Raw genomic sequence first — 17579 nt, forward strand, 5'->3', positions numbered from 1 at the left:
CCTCCTCCTTGGCCATCTGAAGTTGCTGGCTTTCTACGGTATTGCATCATAATGCCATAATGCATCATAGCCCCAAAATGGTGTCCACATTCTCGTATTTCAATGTGTAAAGCAGGAAGCAAGGAGAGTGACATCAGAAAACAGGGATATTTCCTCACTCTTGTCAATATCCTAGAAATCCCTCCAGCCCCAGCAGCCTTCTCCCCATTCCGATGACAAGAACTGAGTCACGTGCCTACTTCTGGACTAACGGTGGGCAGAGGGAAAGCAATGCTATTAAAGTCCAATCCTGATTCACCCCAGCTTCTTTGGCAAAAATAAAGGGAAACTGCTGGGTACGCAAGCAACACTGTGCCTACTCTTCTGCTTTGTTAAATGAACCACACTGAAGCTCTGTTTTCCACAGAATCCTCCAGCTCTTAAGATTCTTCAGTCTTTTTCTTTTTTCTGCCTACATTTTAATCATTACGCATTTTCTTTCAGATTTTTTTTTTCTGATTAAAATGGCCTTTTGAAACATCTACTCTGTCCACCCATAAGTTTCTTTTATTGAGTTGTTCCCATACTCTTAATTTCTGCATTCTAATTCCTTTTCTTTTCAAAAACACTGAGACATATCACATTTTTAAAGGAAGAACAAAGTTTATTTTGCCCCTTCCTTTCCACTCCACATATATATTTCAGATTCTCAACTGTATTAGGAGCCTCAGAGGGCAAGAAACCATCGTCTGCTCTCCTTATAATTGCCAGCAGCGTTTCACAGGTGCTAAATGTACTTGACGTGCCCTTCCCCTTTATGGTTAATCAGAGGCATGCAGGCTTTAATAAGAAGCAATAGGAATCAGGGTTTTACAGTCGAAAAGTACCCCTCGCATTACAAACATCCTCTACTAATTTGATTCTATTAAATTCTCTGCATATTTGCTTCTTGCTGGTGTCAGGAAGTCCCAGAATACAGTGGATTTCCCACTTCATACCACCTTTTCCAATATCTTTCACAGAAAGAAAGGATGGACCTGGGTTTCCATGGTAACACAACTGTGATAATGGAAGGTATCTAGCTATAGGTGAGATAACTCCCTCTCAGATTTAGTGGAGGGAGGAGAAATGAAGATTTTCTTTCTTTTTATTCTCCTGGCAATGCACTTCGGAAACTAAAGGGATCCTGCAGTGTCAGTTACAGCGTTAAGTTTTCACTGTCTTACAGATTTACAGCTCTTGGGCATAATTCACATTTCTTTCATATCATTTTTATTTATTTCCCACAAACAAATGAATGAAGACAAAAGTTATTTCTATAATCATCTCAGAATAGAGTTTATGCTGGCATCAGAATGAACATGACTAAGGGGTTAGAAAACAGACATCCATCTCCCCCCCAAGTCCTCTAAATTCTCTACACGTCCTGACATCCTTTTTATAGCAGCTAATCTTTCACCCAACATTTCACATACAGCCACAAATCAGGTAAGTACCATCGTTTAAGCCAGAATAGGTGAGAAAATATGCTCTGACCTGTCATGTTTCTTTTGCCTCTTGGTGGTTAAAAATCAACCTTTATGGTACTGAGCATGAAATCTGAGTCTGAGGCCTGTCAATATAAGGCCTGTAAATAAACGAGCTATAACCACCCAAAGGGCTGCAGTCTCTATACTCCTTCTTATCAAAAATGTCAGCATTGATGAGAGGTCAGGGGAAATAACCTGAGAAATGTCACAAAGCTGTCCTACTCTCTATTATGCTAAGTGGAGTGACTACGGAGACTACTCACTATTTTTGTGACAGCTTCAGTCCAGAGCTTCTCAACATCTAGGGACCTAGGAGTCATGAAAACAGTTGCTTAAGGCGACCTTCTGGACCCACAATCCCAAAGCAAATTTCTCAAAAACATAAATCACTGAATCTTTATTCCTTGCAAAGTAAATGGACTTAGAGCTTCTCTGTAATGCAAGGTACTAGATGGGTTGTCATGATCTAGAGAGAAAGCTTCATGCTTCCTGACTCTATTGAACAAATCTAAGAACTTCTTATTACCAAGATGCACAATTAGAATCTTAAAAGAGACAATCTGTCTTTCCTTGGAAAAGAAGTATAGCTGCTACTAACCTAAAGTAACCATGAATAGGCATACCAGTTTTACACAAAATATGAGACTTCTGGAAAGCTAGGTGAACATCATACTTACCTACATCCTCTTGAAACATCCCTGCCAAAGTAGCTCAGATATGAAGCATCCATGTAAGTTCTCTCAATTTTAATTCACTATTTCACATTACTAGCCTAGCATGAAATAGTAGATCCTCTTCGGTTCCAATTCCCTTAAAACAGTCCTGATTCTTAGTCCTTTTTATTAATATAATACCTTCACTGCTGATTCTGGTGGCTCAGATAGTACCATTCATATTTTAATGATATGTAATCAAGAAATGCTGAGTTATATTTTACTACATACACATTTTTAAATTCAGAGGACATTTGTCCTTGATAATTTTAAATGAAAACTTGGTGTGTGTTTATTATAGCAAGGTAATGCAAATATAAGTTACCCATTCTAATATAACGAAGCTCTAGGGAAATAGGAAACTACTAAATTTGAGTAATCTTTGCAGTAGTTTGACTATCGACAGAAAAGATGGTGAAAGAATACCTGGCTTTTAACTCAGACCAAAATCCCCTCTGCATGATGACCTTGTGGGAAAGAGGACCGGGGGAGAGGTATGCCAGGCTTTAACAATAGAACTACAGAAATGTATTATTCGCAGGAAATGTGCGACAGTAACGAACGGATGAGACTAGTTTGAGAAGGACCTAGTTTAAAGAAAGTAAACCGAGTAACCGGTAACTGCAAAAAATAATGCAGGAATGTTTGAGGATGTAACGTCTCCTAAATTTGACGTTATGGGTGGGAGAGGGTGTGTAACTAAGATGTAATGCTAGCGACAGAACGCTAAGTTTTAAAACTTAATAGTGAAAGAAAAAATAATGTTCTGGGAGGAACGCCTGGAAGACCCATGCAACTGCTGCACGATATCTCCTTAAGGACCAGAACATTTCTCACCCTGAAGACAAAAGTCCCTGTGTTCTCGATTCAGCCCACATCCCTCAGCACCACTTCCATGCCCATCATTTAGGCAGAATGCCACGGAGACGACGTTAAAAGTGGAATTCATCATTCTGGCTTGCAACCCATCTTGTTCAACTGGCTCCTCAATCTCTGCCCCTCCCAAACGCCAGCAGCCGGGCCCTGTCTCCATCCCGCCGGCCTCTGTGGCAAGGGGCTCGCGAGCTCTGGTTGGCTTGGTCGAAGCTTCCGTCACACGCCAGCTCACCTACGATTGGTTGGCAAAGCGTGCGCGAACCGCCCCGCCTGGCGAGGCACTGGGAGGTGTGCTTGCGGATCCCGCGACAGATTTTTTTACCGATTGGTTGAAGGGGGAAAGTCACGTGGTATGGGCAGGCTCTCCTATTGGTAGTGAATGGTATCATGGGGTGCAGAGACATGACGTGGTTGGCTAGAATGAATCCCAGCTTCCCACTAGATGCCCCTAGCCGGCTGTTGCTATGAGGTGTCCCGGGGCCTTCCGGCTGCCGGTCGGGGTTCCGCTCTCCAGGTTTTCAATTCACCAGTGGCTGACAGGGCGTGGGCAGAGCTCGACTGCAGTTCGGCACTGAAAGGGGCGGATCTAGAAGAAAAGTGGGCGGGTCCAGAGGATTGGTGGGCGGGACCCTGGCGACGTCAGCAGGCTTGGACCCAACTTCCGTGGTGTGTGGCCGCCTCTGGCTCGCCCCTGTGGCGCGCTGCCGGAGGGGGCTGTCACCCTCCTATCAATGTCCTAACACTCGAAAGCTTCGTTTTGTTGCGTTTACACAACTTCAGGCAGAAGCCTGTAGGTGCCCGTCCCCTTAAAGCTACACATGCTAATACAAGATAAAACCAAAGCTCTAGAAGTGCTGACAGACTGGGTGGCATCGGGCAAAGGCCCTTGCGGTCCCTCTTGGGCCTTGGGCATCTCTCCCCTTCACTCCTCGCCTCAGGGTAAAGCTTGGAGGTAGCTCTGGCCCCTCTACCATCGCATCTCCGCCGAATTCTGAACGTGGGAGTCTCAGGTTGACTGCTCCCAGCTCGGGCGGGAACTGCGCATGCTCGGTACGTAGGCCCTGGGGTCTGACTGGGCGCGCAGGGTTCGGCGCTGCTGGGCAGTCGCGGTGCTTGTTTATCTCGGCGACGGCAGAAGCTTCCGAGCCGCGCAGAGCCTCTCGGGAGCGCCCGCGGCCGGTCGCCTAGGCGACGGGGACGGGGGCGAGGCTGTGCCGCGGGCTCCGCCCCGGCCGCCGGGCCCCGCCCCTGGCCGCGCTGCGGCTGGGGCTCGGGCGCGCGCTCCAGCGCTGCGGGTGGCGGCGGCGGCGGCGGGCGGGGATCTGGGCGTGGAGGCGCGAGGGGCGGGGCGGGCGGCACTGCGGGCCCGCGGCTCGGGCGGCTTCGGCGGCTCAAGCTCTGTCTCCCTGCTCGCCCTCAGTCCCACCCGGTGCCCACGGGGCCGCATCGCCGCCCGGCTCGGCCCATGCCTAGGGCCGCTGCTCCCTCAGCTGCCGCCGCCGCCGCCGGCGCCCAGGGGGCCGCCGCGGCTGTGAGGTGGGGGCGGCCGCGGGAGGCGGCTGGGCGGGCCGCCGGGGCCGGGGCTGGGGGCGCAGCGCGGCCGGCGTAGGTCTATGTCGCGGGCGGCGGCGGCGGCGGCGGCCGCGGAGGGACGATGCGCGAGTACAAAGTGGTGGTGCTGGGCTCGGGCGGGGTAGGCAAATCCGCCCTGACCGTGCAGTTCGTGACCGGTACCTTCATCGAGAAATACGACCCCACCATCGAGGACTTCTACCGCAAGGAGATCGAGGTGGATTCGTCGCCGTCGGTGCTGGAAATCCTGGACACGGCGGGCACTGAGCAGTTCGCGTCCATGCGGGACCTGTACATCAAGAACGGCCAGGGCTTCATCCTCGTCTACAGCCTCGTCAACCAGCAGAGCTTCCAGGACATCAAGCCCATGCGGGACCAGATCATCCGCGTGAAGCGGTGAGCGAGGGCGCAGGGGGCTTGGCGGCTGCACCCCGGAGTCACCGTCCCGGGGCCAGAACTCCCGGCGCGGGGCTCTGGGGAGGGGGCTGTCTGGGGGGTGGCTCCGAGCTGGAGGCTTTACTATTGTCATTCTGCTCCTCCTCCTCAATCTCAAATTCGAGTGCTTTGTTTCACAACTAAAATTTGGCATCCTGTTAGCCCACAGAACAGCTCTTTGTCTCTTGGCCGTTGTTAGCATTGCTTGTACAGAGCCCCCAAGGAAACAAAGTTTAAAACTTGCAGAGGGGAAGGGAGTGGATGGGTTTGTGTTGGGAAGAGAGGAACTGTGCAGGTATAGTTGAGACATTTGCAGACTGAACAACAACAGTCTGCCTTGGCAATGTTTGACAGCAAAAATCGCTCACACACCTATACAGTAAAGTCAAGTCCAGAGGAAAGAGACCTTTCTCATCTCGTTAAAGGTTTATGGTTCCAAGGCGTTTTACAAAAATGAAGTCTCTAATTTAGAGCAAAACTTTAAAGACAGATTATCAAATTATTTGAAGACATCGTAAGCTAAATGGGGTTTCGAGAATATTAACATAGAGGAGTGCAAATAAGCCATTCACAGGAGGAAAAGAATGCAGCTTAGCTGTTTTTTGTTTTTGTTTTTAATATAGCCACCTTAACCGCTTCAAAAAAAAAAAAAAAAAAAAGTTCCTGGAAACAAAACAGAAGCTTCTTCAAAAGTGTGACTCAAGTATTAGCTAATTTAAAGTTAACGTTAATAAGTCTTTTTATATATATAAATTGTTTTCTAAAGTATACATTTTGGAAATATGGCTGATTACTTAAATGATTTAAAATGTTTGTTTTCTCTTAAATTCACTGAGTATATTTTTCCGTGTAATTTCAAGCATTAGAAATGTGATAATATCTTAGTGCAAAGTTTTGGCAGATTTTTCTAATTATCATTTAATTACACATTACCGTTTTATCCAGTTGTTGTTAGTTAAAGCCTGCTGATAATTTTGGTGTCCTTTTTTTCTTGCCTTATTCTACCTAGAGCCTAAATCTGAAGACCTTTATTGAAAGATGGTTGTAAGTGCACTGTAGACATAATCACATTGTACGTCAGTTTGAGTCCACTCATTCTGAAAGAGCAAGGACCAAGTTATGTGTGCCCAGGGGATGCTCAAAAACTCATTACGAGTAGTGGGTTTTTAATGCAACCTATGAGATCAAAGAGAAGGCTCTCTCTCCATTGCTCCACCCCCCCCTTAACTACTTGAGTATGCACTTTAATAGCTGAACTAAAATTGTGCATGTTATTCATCCTTGTGTTAAATTCCAAACTAGAATAAAGCAGATACTTTCGTGGTCTCTGCTGCTAAGATTTGCGAATTTGATAGCTTTTTACTTCTCCAGTATCATTTTCCTAAAGTTAAACTTAGTATGAGGATGGCATTTAAGGGGCTACATTTAAGTGACTTAAATCCTTATTACCCCCTCCCCCAATACCACACAATTAGAAAGAAACAAACCAAACCAAACCAACTGCAGGGTGGTCTGATACATCGCCACATGTTAATGTTAGGCCAAATGCATACGTCAAAAAATAATCTAAGTAAATGTCCCAACTTCCTCACCCTTCACATTTAGATATGCAGGCATAAAGATATGAAGATGCAGATATACAATAATAAAGCCACATACCCATGGCTAACTTCTTGAAGCCTAGGGAACAAATATGGCAAAATATTATTGGATAATATGGTCCACATAATTTTGTAGTTTCTTGTAATTTAGTGCAGATTACTTTTCTCAGTTATAATAATAGGTTAGTCTAAACTCAGTATATTGGAGCAATGTATTTATTTTCATTATGGCCCAGAGGAAAAAAAGAGTAAAATTCTACATGCCCAGATATCATTTTACTCACTAGTCTCAGTTCTTGATATAAAAAGATCATTGATCAGCTGAAGTAGAGTTCATAAATTCTTTCACCAGAATTCAACCATTGTATACGAGAACCTCTTGGACCCTCACTTGTGTGTCTTTGTAATATGGTAGTAGTAAGGTATTTTACACCTCATCATAATCCCAGCATCTGGCTTCCCATCATTGATGGAGAGGACGTGTGAATGCAGGTGGCCTCTCAGTATTTGATATCTACTGTCAAATTCAGTATTCAGCTTTAGGTCTAGGTCAGCACTTTTCAATAGAGATATAACGTGAGCCACATATGTAATTTTAACATTCCTAGTAGCTGATTTTTTTTTAAATAACATAAATATGTGGAATTAATTTTAATAATGTATTTTATTTAACCCACCATATTTAAAATAGAATCATTTCGACATGTCAATATTCAAAAATTATTGATAGGATACTTTACTTTTTTATACTGTGTCCTTGAAGTTTGGTATGTGTTTGACGTAGCACATCTCAATTCAAACAAGTCACATTTCAAGTGCGCAGTAGCCACATGTGGCCACAGGCTGCCATATTGGACAACAGAGGTCTAAGGTGTATATGATTTGGGGAAATGCTTGCTTATTTCTCTAAACTTCAGTTTCCTTATCTGTGAAATAGAGATTAATATGCACCTTCAAGAGTCCTTGTAAGAATTAAATGAGATAATGTATTTTAAGATACCCAAAACAATACCTAGTACACAGAAGTTGCTCAAAAAATTCTAGCTGTCATTCTTACTTTAATAACTTTGTCATTTATCTTCCTTAAATTTTACCCTTGATATAAATGTAATTTTAGAAGAAATAAATTTGTAATTGCATTTTGGAATTCATTATTTAGTATAGGCAAGATGAGACTAAAAAGCAATGAGGTTAAAATAATCCTTGAAAGAACTGTGTTGGTATTCTCTTTAAATATTTTCTCTTATGAAGGATCTGATGGAAAAGGGCATGAGAATGAACATTTAACTTCAAGTACAGTGTAGCAATAATGCACAGCACTAATGCATAGCCAAACGACGAATGGAGCTTTTCATTTTTCATTTTCATTTCAAATAATAGCAGTCATTTTCAAGGATTTCTATTACTTGAAATATTTCACTTTTAAGAAATATAAAACTGACCCGTACTCCCTTAAGTGTCTATAAGTGTACATACCTCCATATACATACACGACCTCTTATCAAAGCCAAGTGGACCAACTGAAAATGGCTATATTTGTAAATTCATATGCTTTCTTTTCTTAACTTGATTTTGGGTGACATTACACACACAAAGAAAAGTAATAGGGATATAGGAAATGTTTTTCAGTTGAAATAAAACTAGAATTTTTTCTGATTTTGTAATTGCTTTTCTCATTATTACCCATGCCAGGATCAGCCATGGTCCTGACGTGAAGTTCTTGGAACGTGATATACAAGGCCTGTTTGCTGTTAGGAAAAAGTCCAGAAATCTTCAACATGACCTTTCACAGTCCAGCTTGCTCTTATCCCTCCCTGCCTGTGCATCTCTTGAAACCGTCCTTTTACTCTAGCACCCAGACCTTAAATCCTTGAAAGTGCCTTTCTCTGGGCTCTCCTTTGGCCTGTAGAAATCTACCTTTTCCCAGAGTTAATTCCTACTCCATCTTTCACCCTCACCCCTGCTTAACCCATTTATACCAGAGGTTGCAATTTTTTTTTGTGCAAAATCAGACCTTGGCAATGACCTTGAGCAGCAGGATATAAATAACTCCCACAAGCTTAGCATTCCAATAATGGAACACTAGGCATAGATGAGTTAAAAGATTTCTCCCCACTGAGGGAAGATATGCTCTTAAACCAAAGTAACCCCTTTCCTGTCTTCCCTTACTAAACTTTATGCCTCACCTCTTCCCTCAATTACACATACTCTGCCCTTCCCCTTTTCTTTGAAGCACTCATCCAAATTTAATTATTTGTGTGATAATTTATGGGTAGTCAGCCTTTCTCACAAAACTCTAAGCCTGTGTAACTAGCACAGCTCCCACTAGCACATAGGAAACAAGAAAAAATGTTGGAAAAATGAATGTTCAGAAAGAAAAGTATTTGTGTTGTCCTTTGGCCTCAGTTTCCCTAAACATTTTGATTTCATAGACGGAGGAGATGATCTTTTAAAGTTCTTTTTGCAGATGGAGGTGATCTTCCTTCAGCTGGAACTTTCTGTGAGAACACTTCTAGTTGGGGCAGTGTTTAATATGAACCTCAAAGAATCAGAAACATGATGTATTCCAGATGGAGGAAATGGCACAGGAAATGCATAGAATATGTTTTTTGGATGTTAAATAGAGCAGATTGGCCAAACGGGGAATTTATGTAGAAATGTGAGGGGAGGCAAGGTGAAAAATTTCAAAGCTAAATTACTGAAGGTTAAAGACTTTGGAGTTGATCGTGTAGTCAAGGACCATAATCACAATTGTCATAGGTATAGTAATATGTAGTGATATGGTAGATGACTTAGTGGTAATAGACTACTCCGTTTCATAACAGGAAGAATAGTCATAAATGTTGTGATAATCCAGTTTCTATATGAAGTGTGAAGATCCTGAATTAGCATGGTGGCTGTAGTCACAGGAGAGAAAGGATGCGAGGAATGTTGCAAAGAATGAATTAATCACACTCAGAGGAAGTGGAAAAGGTCAGACGTAACCTTGACATTTTGAAATGAATGAATAGGATTATGGAGGAATAGCTGGGGGAGATTATTTTCAGTTTTGGCGATGGTAATTATCCAGATAGCCAACCTAATAAGTAATTAGAACATCTGAATAAAGCCCGAAAGGTCAGGTTATGTATGAATATGAAGACTCAGGATCATCTGCATAGTTCAGATTGGGAGAGTAGATGAAACTTACTGGGTAGAGTATAGAGACAGAAATGAATGGATATGGCTAAGAATAGAAATGAGAAATGAATGAATATAGCCAAGGATAGAACTCGAGAGTTGTAAGATACACAGTGGAGACTTCCTATATTGCAGTAGGAGAGAAGGCGTGGGGTGTTTTAAGATTGGGAAAAAGATAGTTGACGTGCACTACCCAAGGTGAATAAGTTGTTGTTTTTTTTAAGATCGTTATTAATTTTCTGTATCACTTAAGTGGTCACTTTGAAGTGAGATGGCTGATTGTTTACACTGTCCCCTTTACCATATGTAGCTATTAAAGCCTAATCTAAAATAGAAGCACATTGCCAATTGTTACACATAGATCTTTGGCCCATGACAGTTTGGTGCTGGAGAGCTGAAACAAGAGTATACATCAAAAGATGTTTGTCCCAACTAAATGAAACTTCTGGAGCTCTGCTACCATTTTTTCCTCCACAAATACCTGCTTCCGCAATACCAAAACTTAATTCAAAGCTGGACCTCCCAGGTACAGAGCCTAATAGCTATGGGTCACTTTTTTGTTTTGTTTTGGTACTGGTGAATTAGGAAGAAAAATTTTTAATAACTAATAAATGTATATTATAAAGAATTGATGACTAAATCCTGAAAGTCAGACATAAATCCAAACAAAGAATTTGGGTATAAAGACAAGGAGTGATGGTGAAACCTGTATCCGCTTAAATACAAAACTAAGATAAAAGAATTGTGAGAATTATGGCTGCCAAACAGAATATCAGAGTGAAAAACACTGACAATATGAAACAAACAATATAGCTAGTAAGTCAGGATGAGAGGAGGGAAATAGTTATGAGTGCTCACTTCATCTTTCATGAGAGGTATTTAAATGGTCAAAAATTGAAATTTGTTTTGAAAATGACTCGAAGAGCTCAATGTTTTTCATGATCTTCTTTGCTTTTTTTTAATTTTTATTTTTATTTTATTTTTTTTTATTATTATTATACTTTAAGTTCTAGGGTACATGTGCATAACGTGCAGGTTTGTTACATATGTATACTTGTGCCATGTTGCTGTGCTGCACCCATCAACTCGTTAGCACCCATCAACTCGTCATTTACATCAGGTATAACTCCCAATGCAATCCCNGCTCTGCCCCCTCCTTCCTTGCATTTTAATTTCCTTATTTGTAATATTAGTATGATGTAGTAACTCATGAGATAATGAACATAAAGTGTTTCTTTACATGTGAACCTAAAATATCAATAATAAAGTTTCACCAAGCATCACAGAAATAGGAATGAAACCCAGCCTTTTATCTGTATACTGCCACGTGATTTATTAGGAATTAGGCTCAATTGTCTTACTATATTGAGATGAATTATATACCTAGTATAGTATAACAGTTCTGTTTTTCCCATTGTTTTCTCCTCTGTTTTAAGTGCTCTAACACTATGTTACAGAACTTATAGCATAGACCTTGAGTGCTTTGTGTCTTTGCCTTCTCCTAGAGACCTAAATATGTTGGCTATAAATGGTGGCAATAAATTTTTGTGACTCACGAGGAATTGTGATGATTTTTAGTACGCATATTTTAAATATTAAAATGTGACATAAGCAGTCAGCATATAATATTAGTATTTGTTAACACTTCTCCTTTTAAAAAAGTTAATAGTAGACCTCTTTATGAATACCAAATGTTACACATGGGGTGAAGATAATTTTAACAGTCTTTATGGCTAGTTATATATAGTAGCATGTTGGCATAGCTTTTTAGTAAATCAAATTGAGAAAAGTTTTGTCTTTGTATAAGTCATCACTGTCAACATCAAGTAATATTTAAGCCACCTCATTTGCATAGCATTGCCTTGGGCATTATACAGAATAAGAACAAGATGCTATCTTTGTCCTTCTGGTGTGTCAAAATGTCCTATAAAAGGGTATATATTTTGCAGTATTGAGTTATACAAAAATCTATTTTTAAAGACAGTTTGATTTCTAAGTTTCAAAATATTGTTCCACCAAAAACATTGCTCTTATTAGGCCACCTTTTCTAAGGAATTTTACTCATTTTAACTTAACAGAAATTCAGAATTTTATCTATAAGACTAATGACAACAATTACATATTTATATATAACCGCCTTTTTTGTATATGTCTTAGTCTCTTCAGGCTGCTATAACAAAATTCCTTAGAGACCACAGCAGTATATTTAGTACATTTTTATCCTCCCTATCTAAAATATAATTTCTCCTTCCCTCAATGATCCACTTATACTCTACTGTTTCTTTTTCTAGTTCGTGAACCAACAGTCCCAACAAACTTTGGCAATCAGTAATGTTGATTGGTAAAATGAAGTACTGAAATCCTATTGTTAAGTAGCCACATACATACATACATACATACATACATACATACATGAAAACTAACTAGAAAATGAACTAGACTTAATTCTTTTTAGTTTATATTTTAAGAGCAAGTGACGAGAAAATAATTTCTCAATGGTTAATTCAATTTATGTATAAAACCAATGATATAAAACTTTTTTACAATGGTCTAGCATTAAGGAACTATAATGTTTGCATAAACCCTATGTCTGTTCTTCCTCTCAGATGGTCAACTAGTTGTGGAGTGCTATTACCTTTATTAAAGAAGGATGTAAACAGAGCATTATCTCAATAGGTGCAGCTGCTATGTGGAGCTCTGTGCAGGGAGAGTCCTCCAGCTAGGTGTGGGCTCAGTCGTGGGAATGCTGTGATCCACCAGCTGCATGTGTCCTGAGAGAGGCAGCCAGGATGCTACGTGTTTACCATCCCTGCTGAACAAATCAGTACCTTAATTATGGTAGGATGCCTCCCAGAGGTATATACATTTTAAAAGGCTACTCTTGATGACAGAAAATGTTTATTCCTAAGGCCACCCTGAGCACATCATCTGGTTTTATTGAAGGAAATACTTGTACATTTATGGAGGGAAGGAAATTTATTTTATTGCTTGCATCAGCATATACCTACTAAGTAATGAGTTCTGAAGCTTTTTTTTATAGGCCACAATGAGTGGCTTCTTAAGAATCCCATACCTATTTTCCTTTGAATAAGTACCATTGCTTCAGTCTATTCCCTTTTTTCCAAAGGTGACTGTATGTCTCTTTTGTCTGGGACAGTTCAGGTCTATGCTTGTTCTTCTCTACATTTATTTACAGTGCCCCTTTCCATCTTGAAAGTATCTCAGTGTGGGCAATACATTTTATGGTCACTATAGACTGTTACCTCAAATTCTCTTTTTTTTTTTAATCATGACAATTCAAATCCCATTTGTGCATATATTTTTGAGATACCTTGTTTAAATAAACAGTATCTTTCTTTGACCTGGCCAGCATCCTTTTTTAAAGCTTTTGTTAATTTGGGTAAACAAATCCTCATGAACTGGAAATGTTGCTCAGTTTTGAAAGATGACATCTTTTTTACTAAATGCTCTTGATTAAAGATGGCTGCAGACTCTTTGACACAACTTTCATTGAGAAGTAGGATCTGTTTCCTCTTCTTCTGAGTCTGTGCTGGCCTGTTTAGACTGCACTGATCCATAGAGTATGGTGGAAGTGATACTAAGCCGTTTGGGGCCTAATCTCTGAGAAGACCAACAGCTTCCACCTTACTTTCGTGAAACCCTGAGCTACCACACAGGAAGTCCAGCTATGCTGCTGGAAAATTCACAGAGAGGCCCGGAGGCTAGACAGAGAGGAGGAGGGAGCTCCCTTCCACCCATTCCTACCAACGTGCCAGGCCTCAGGTGATGCCATCTTTGACTCTCCAGCCCAGCCCTGCTCACTGTAACTGAAGACCTCTGAGTGACCCCAGTCAATATGATGTAGAACAGAAGAACTGCCCAACTGAGTTCTGCCCAAATTCTTGACCCACAGCATCATGCAATATAGTAAAATGGCTATTTTAAGCCCCTAAGTTTTGGGATAGTTTCATGCAGCAGTAGTTATCTGGAACAATAACACATTTTTAGATAAACATGTTATTTTAGAAATTATTTTGGTAAGAGTACTGTTGATCCTTTGGGTTTCTTTGTGAAGATCTTAAAAAAAATTATTGAAGATGATTAAATAAATCTTAACTCTTAAAATATGGCAAATTTATGGAGCACCTACCAACTGCCCTTGGAATTGATCTGCCTGATGTCATTTGACCACTCCCACCCATGCATAACTGTACTTTGAAGATCACATTTAATTGTATTAAGAATATAGTGTATTATAGCTTAGTTTCAGCAGAAAATCCAAATGTATGTATGTGCCCTTTGCAACTGTTTATACTCATAGTCTGAACTGCTGCTTCCCCCTTCACTCTACCCACAGGGTGTATTGTTTATACAAGTAATTGATGTAAACCATCTAATTTCTGTTAACGAAGAAAGAGTCTATTATTTGGTGGTGCTCTGCTTCAATTTTGATATCTAGCACCTGACACGTAGAAAATACCTAGGAAATATTTGTTGAATTTATAAGTAAAGATCCCTGCATTCTATATTTTGACAGTTTCCCTCCAGATCCCAGATCTCTGGAGACCCCTTATGCATCAAATCAATATAAGCATTTCACTGTCTAACACAAGGCATGATAAAGAAAAATAATAAAGCATTTTAGATAGTGTACATCCAAAAATGCATTTTTAGCCTGGTGGCCATGGACATGTTTGCACTGATTTTGTGACATTTTTGTTACTCCAGACACTATGGACTACTTGAGAAAACTGTCAGATTTGAAGACCATCACTTCATTATCGCATTCTACTTTGTGTGTCTGTAAGTGTCAAGAACTGATTCCAGCACTGGGGATACAGCTGCATATAAAACATTCATTGCCCTTGCCTTCCTCAGATCCCAGATGTAACTTCAAAGGTAGCACAGCTGGCTTCAGGCAGAAACAAGACTTTAGCGCAAAACTCCTTATACTACTCAAAAGTTCTTGGTTTTTTTTTTTCCTTTTTTTCTTTTTTTATTAACCCACCTTGTCTTAGGCCTTCAGAGCCATCGTTCACATCTAGTGACTTGACTTAGCAATATTTACTGTAGGAAGATGAACAGAATAAGGAAAGCTACTTTTGTTTGAAAAAGATAGTATTCGTTCTTAGAGGGAAAGGTTTCTATCCGGTTTTTCTCAAATCTTTTCCACAAGATTTAATGGTTTTCAGACTAGATGGTTAGTTTTGCCCATCCTTGGCCAGAGGAATGGAAGCCAGAGATAGGAGATGAAACACTAAATAACAGTTTTGGTACATTTTTACAGCTATAGCACCATTATGATTCTAGAACTGCCTTATGATTTGAGAGAACTTAGAAAAGGATAATTCTCATTTCTGTAGTATTTTACAGTATCCACAGTACTTATTAATTCACGTAAATGGCTTAGTGTGGTGTCTTCACACACTAATGTTAAGTCATCATCTTCCTTAACATTACATCTAAGTATCAATTAATATTTCTGTTTCATAAATAAGGAACCTGAGGCTCAAAAAGCTCATAACATATCCAAGGAGGCAGAGCTGGGACTTATTTCTAGGTCCTCTAACTCTAGATCTAGTTCTCTCTCTCTCGTGGTGCACTTCATCTTAATTTTTGCCAGTGACCAAATTGTGGTTGGCCTGGACTGTTAATCTAGAAATAATTTACCCAGAAAAAAAACAGGTTTGCTCACTTGATGAGTAACAAAAGAACCCCCCATGAGAATGTAGGTTTTGATCAATAGGAGTTTTATTACTTGGTGCTAGTAACTAGGACACTGGAAGGATTCTTCAAGGCAGTGCCTCCCTAAGGAAAAGCAACAGGAGGGCTTTATGGGGCAGTGGAGAGGGAAGAAGGGTGCAGCCTTGAATATGGAGGAGGGATCCCAGGTGCACAGATGCAGTGAGCCATCATGCCAGCACATAGGTCGCATGTTATGGTAATGAAGCTGTTGCCTCTCCCATGGTGGAGACTTTAGCATGGTAAGTTGCAGGGGTCTGTCAGGAGCTAGTTTAAACCAACAAGGTGACTGCATTCCACACAGGCTGCAGGACAGGAGGCTGTAGAACAGGCTGATTGCCCAAGTTGATGAAATTCCTATAAACCCTGGAAACCCTCCTTGTCTGCTTACAGATAGGCCTTTGGCTAGTCATAGTAGATCCACTACATATTTTTATGGGATAGTTGGTTGGGAGAATGATTGAAAAAGCAATGTTTTAAGATAATTATTATGGAAGTAACATAGGATAGAGTAGAGGGATGAGAAATTGGAGGTGAGACCAGTTAGGAGACTGTTGAAGTGTCTCGGGTATGAGTTATTTTGGAAATGAAAGGATTTTTATAGTGGGAATGAAAATAATGGGACAGATTTCCTCACATCCAGTAATTCCTGCTCTGTCCATCCCTGTAATCACTACTGGACTAGACCTGTTGTTGCAGCCTCTCATTACACCTGCTCATGCTTAGAGACTATTGGACTCTCTGTTGCTTACCATTCACTCTCCCTTGTCCCACAGTGAATTCTTACAACTATCTGTTTCTGACTTCTTTCATTTCAGTGTTGGCTTGAACCCAGTCAAAATGTAACTCTTCATTCTTCATTGGTTGCTGTTGAGGGCCATAACCTCTGCCAACAATGATAGTTTTCAGCTCCCTTCTTCACTGTGCATTTGTTTTATTTGTTTTTTTTTTTTTTTTTTTTCATGTCATCTGTTAACTTCTCCTGGTTCAAGTGAAAAGACCTTTTTAATAGGCATTGCCAATAAATCTCATGCCAGTTGAACCGTCCAGTTACAACATGCCATGAATAATGAATGTACTCCTCTTCCTCTTCTGAGTTGTTTATTGCTGGGGAGAAGAAATGCTAATTCTGTTGGTCTCATAACCTGAATTTTCTAGAAAGCTGTATTATAGAGATTCAGTGTTTGGGTTTTTTTTGTTTTGTTTTTTTAAAGTTTTATTTAGTGTTATATGTACTGAGTGATTTAGAAATGAGAAATATTCTAAGATCTTATTACAACAATAGAAAAATCTTGCAGGATAAATACTCTTCTGTTCATAATTTAAAAGTTCCTAAAAATCTTAGCTCTTCACAGCTTTGAAGAATTTTTATTTAAATCTTCTTCATTCAGAAGTAGCTTTAAAAAAGTAGTAATTGAACTTTGTGTACTGAATTTTTATTCAAAACATTTTGCCACAGATTCTGAAAATGAAGGGTGCTGAAAAGATATATACTATAATTTAATCCAGATGTAAATTTAGGTAGCAGTTCAAATAACTTGCCTGTTCCTGAGTAATTGACTCAATTTAATATTTTCAAGTACAATAGTCAAGTCTGTTTTTTAATGCACAGGTTTCAGATTTCAGTTCTCACTAAAGATAAAATGGATGTTGTGGCCGGGCGCGGTGGCTCAAGCCTGTAATCCCAGCACTTTGGGAGGCCGAGACGGGCGGATCACGAGGTCAGGAGATCGAGACCATCCTGGCTAACACGGTGAAACCCCATCTCTACTAAAAAATACAAAAAAAACTAGCCGGGCGAAGTGGCGGGTGCCTGTAGTCCCAGCTACTCGGGAGGCTGAGGCAGGAGAATGGCGCAAACCCGGGAGGCGGAGCTTGCAGTGAGCTGAGATCCGGCCACTGCGCTCCAGCCTGGGCGACAGAGCGAGACTCCGTCTCAAAAAAAAAAAAAA

General features: G+C 40.6%; 2 protein-coding genes across 2 annotated transcripts in view; one reads left to right on the plus strand and one right to left on the minus strand.

Annotated features, from left to right (window-relative positions):
• Positions 1 to 2384: 2384 nt before the first annotated feature.
• Positions 2385 to 4544, minus strand: LOC112611154 (formin-like protein 5). Its single transcript, XM_025364847.1, has 2 exons — positions 4535 to 4544; positions 2385 to 4455 (listed from the first exon to the last, which is right to left on the minus strand). Exons 1-2 carry the CDS (start codon positions 4542 to 4544, stop codon positions 3815 to 3817), a joined length of 651 nt encoding a protein of 216 aa, XP_025220632.1. The 3' UTR covers positions 2385 to 3814.
• Positions 4421 to 17579, plus strand: part of RAP2A (RAP2A, member of RAS oncogene family) — a 37960-nt gene continuing 24801 nt past the window's right edge. The window contains exon 1 of the mRNA XM_025364532.1: positions 4421 to 5065. Within this exon, the coding sequence (XP_025220317.1) occupies positions 4752 to 5065 (314 nt within the window). The 5' untranslated portion in view covers positions 4421 to 4751. The remainder of the gene's footprint in view (positions 5066 to 17579) is intronic.

The sequence above is a fragment of the Theropithecus gelada genome, chromosome 17 (assembly GCF_003255815.1).
Source record: "Theropithecus gelada isolate Dixy chromosome 17, Tgel_1.0, whole genome shotgun sequence".
Taxonomy (NCBI): Eukaryota; Metazoa; Chordata; class Mammalia; order Primates; family Cercopithecidae; genus Theropithecus; species Theropithecus gelada.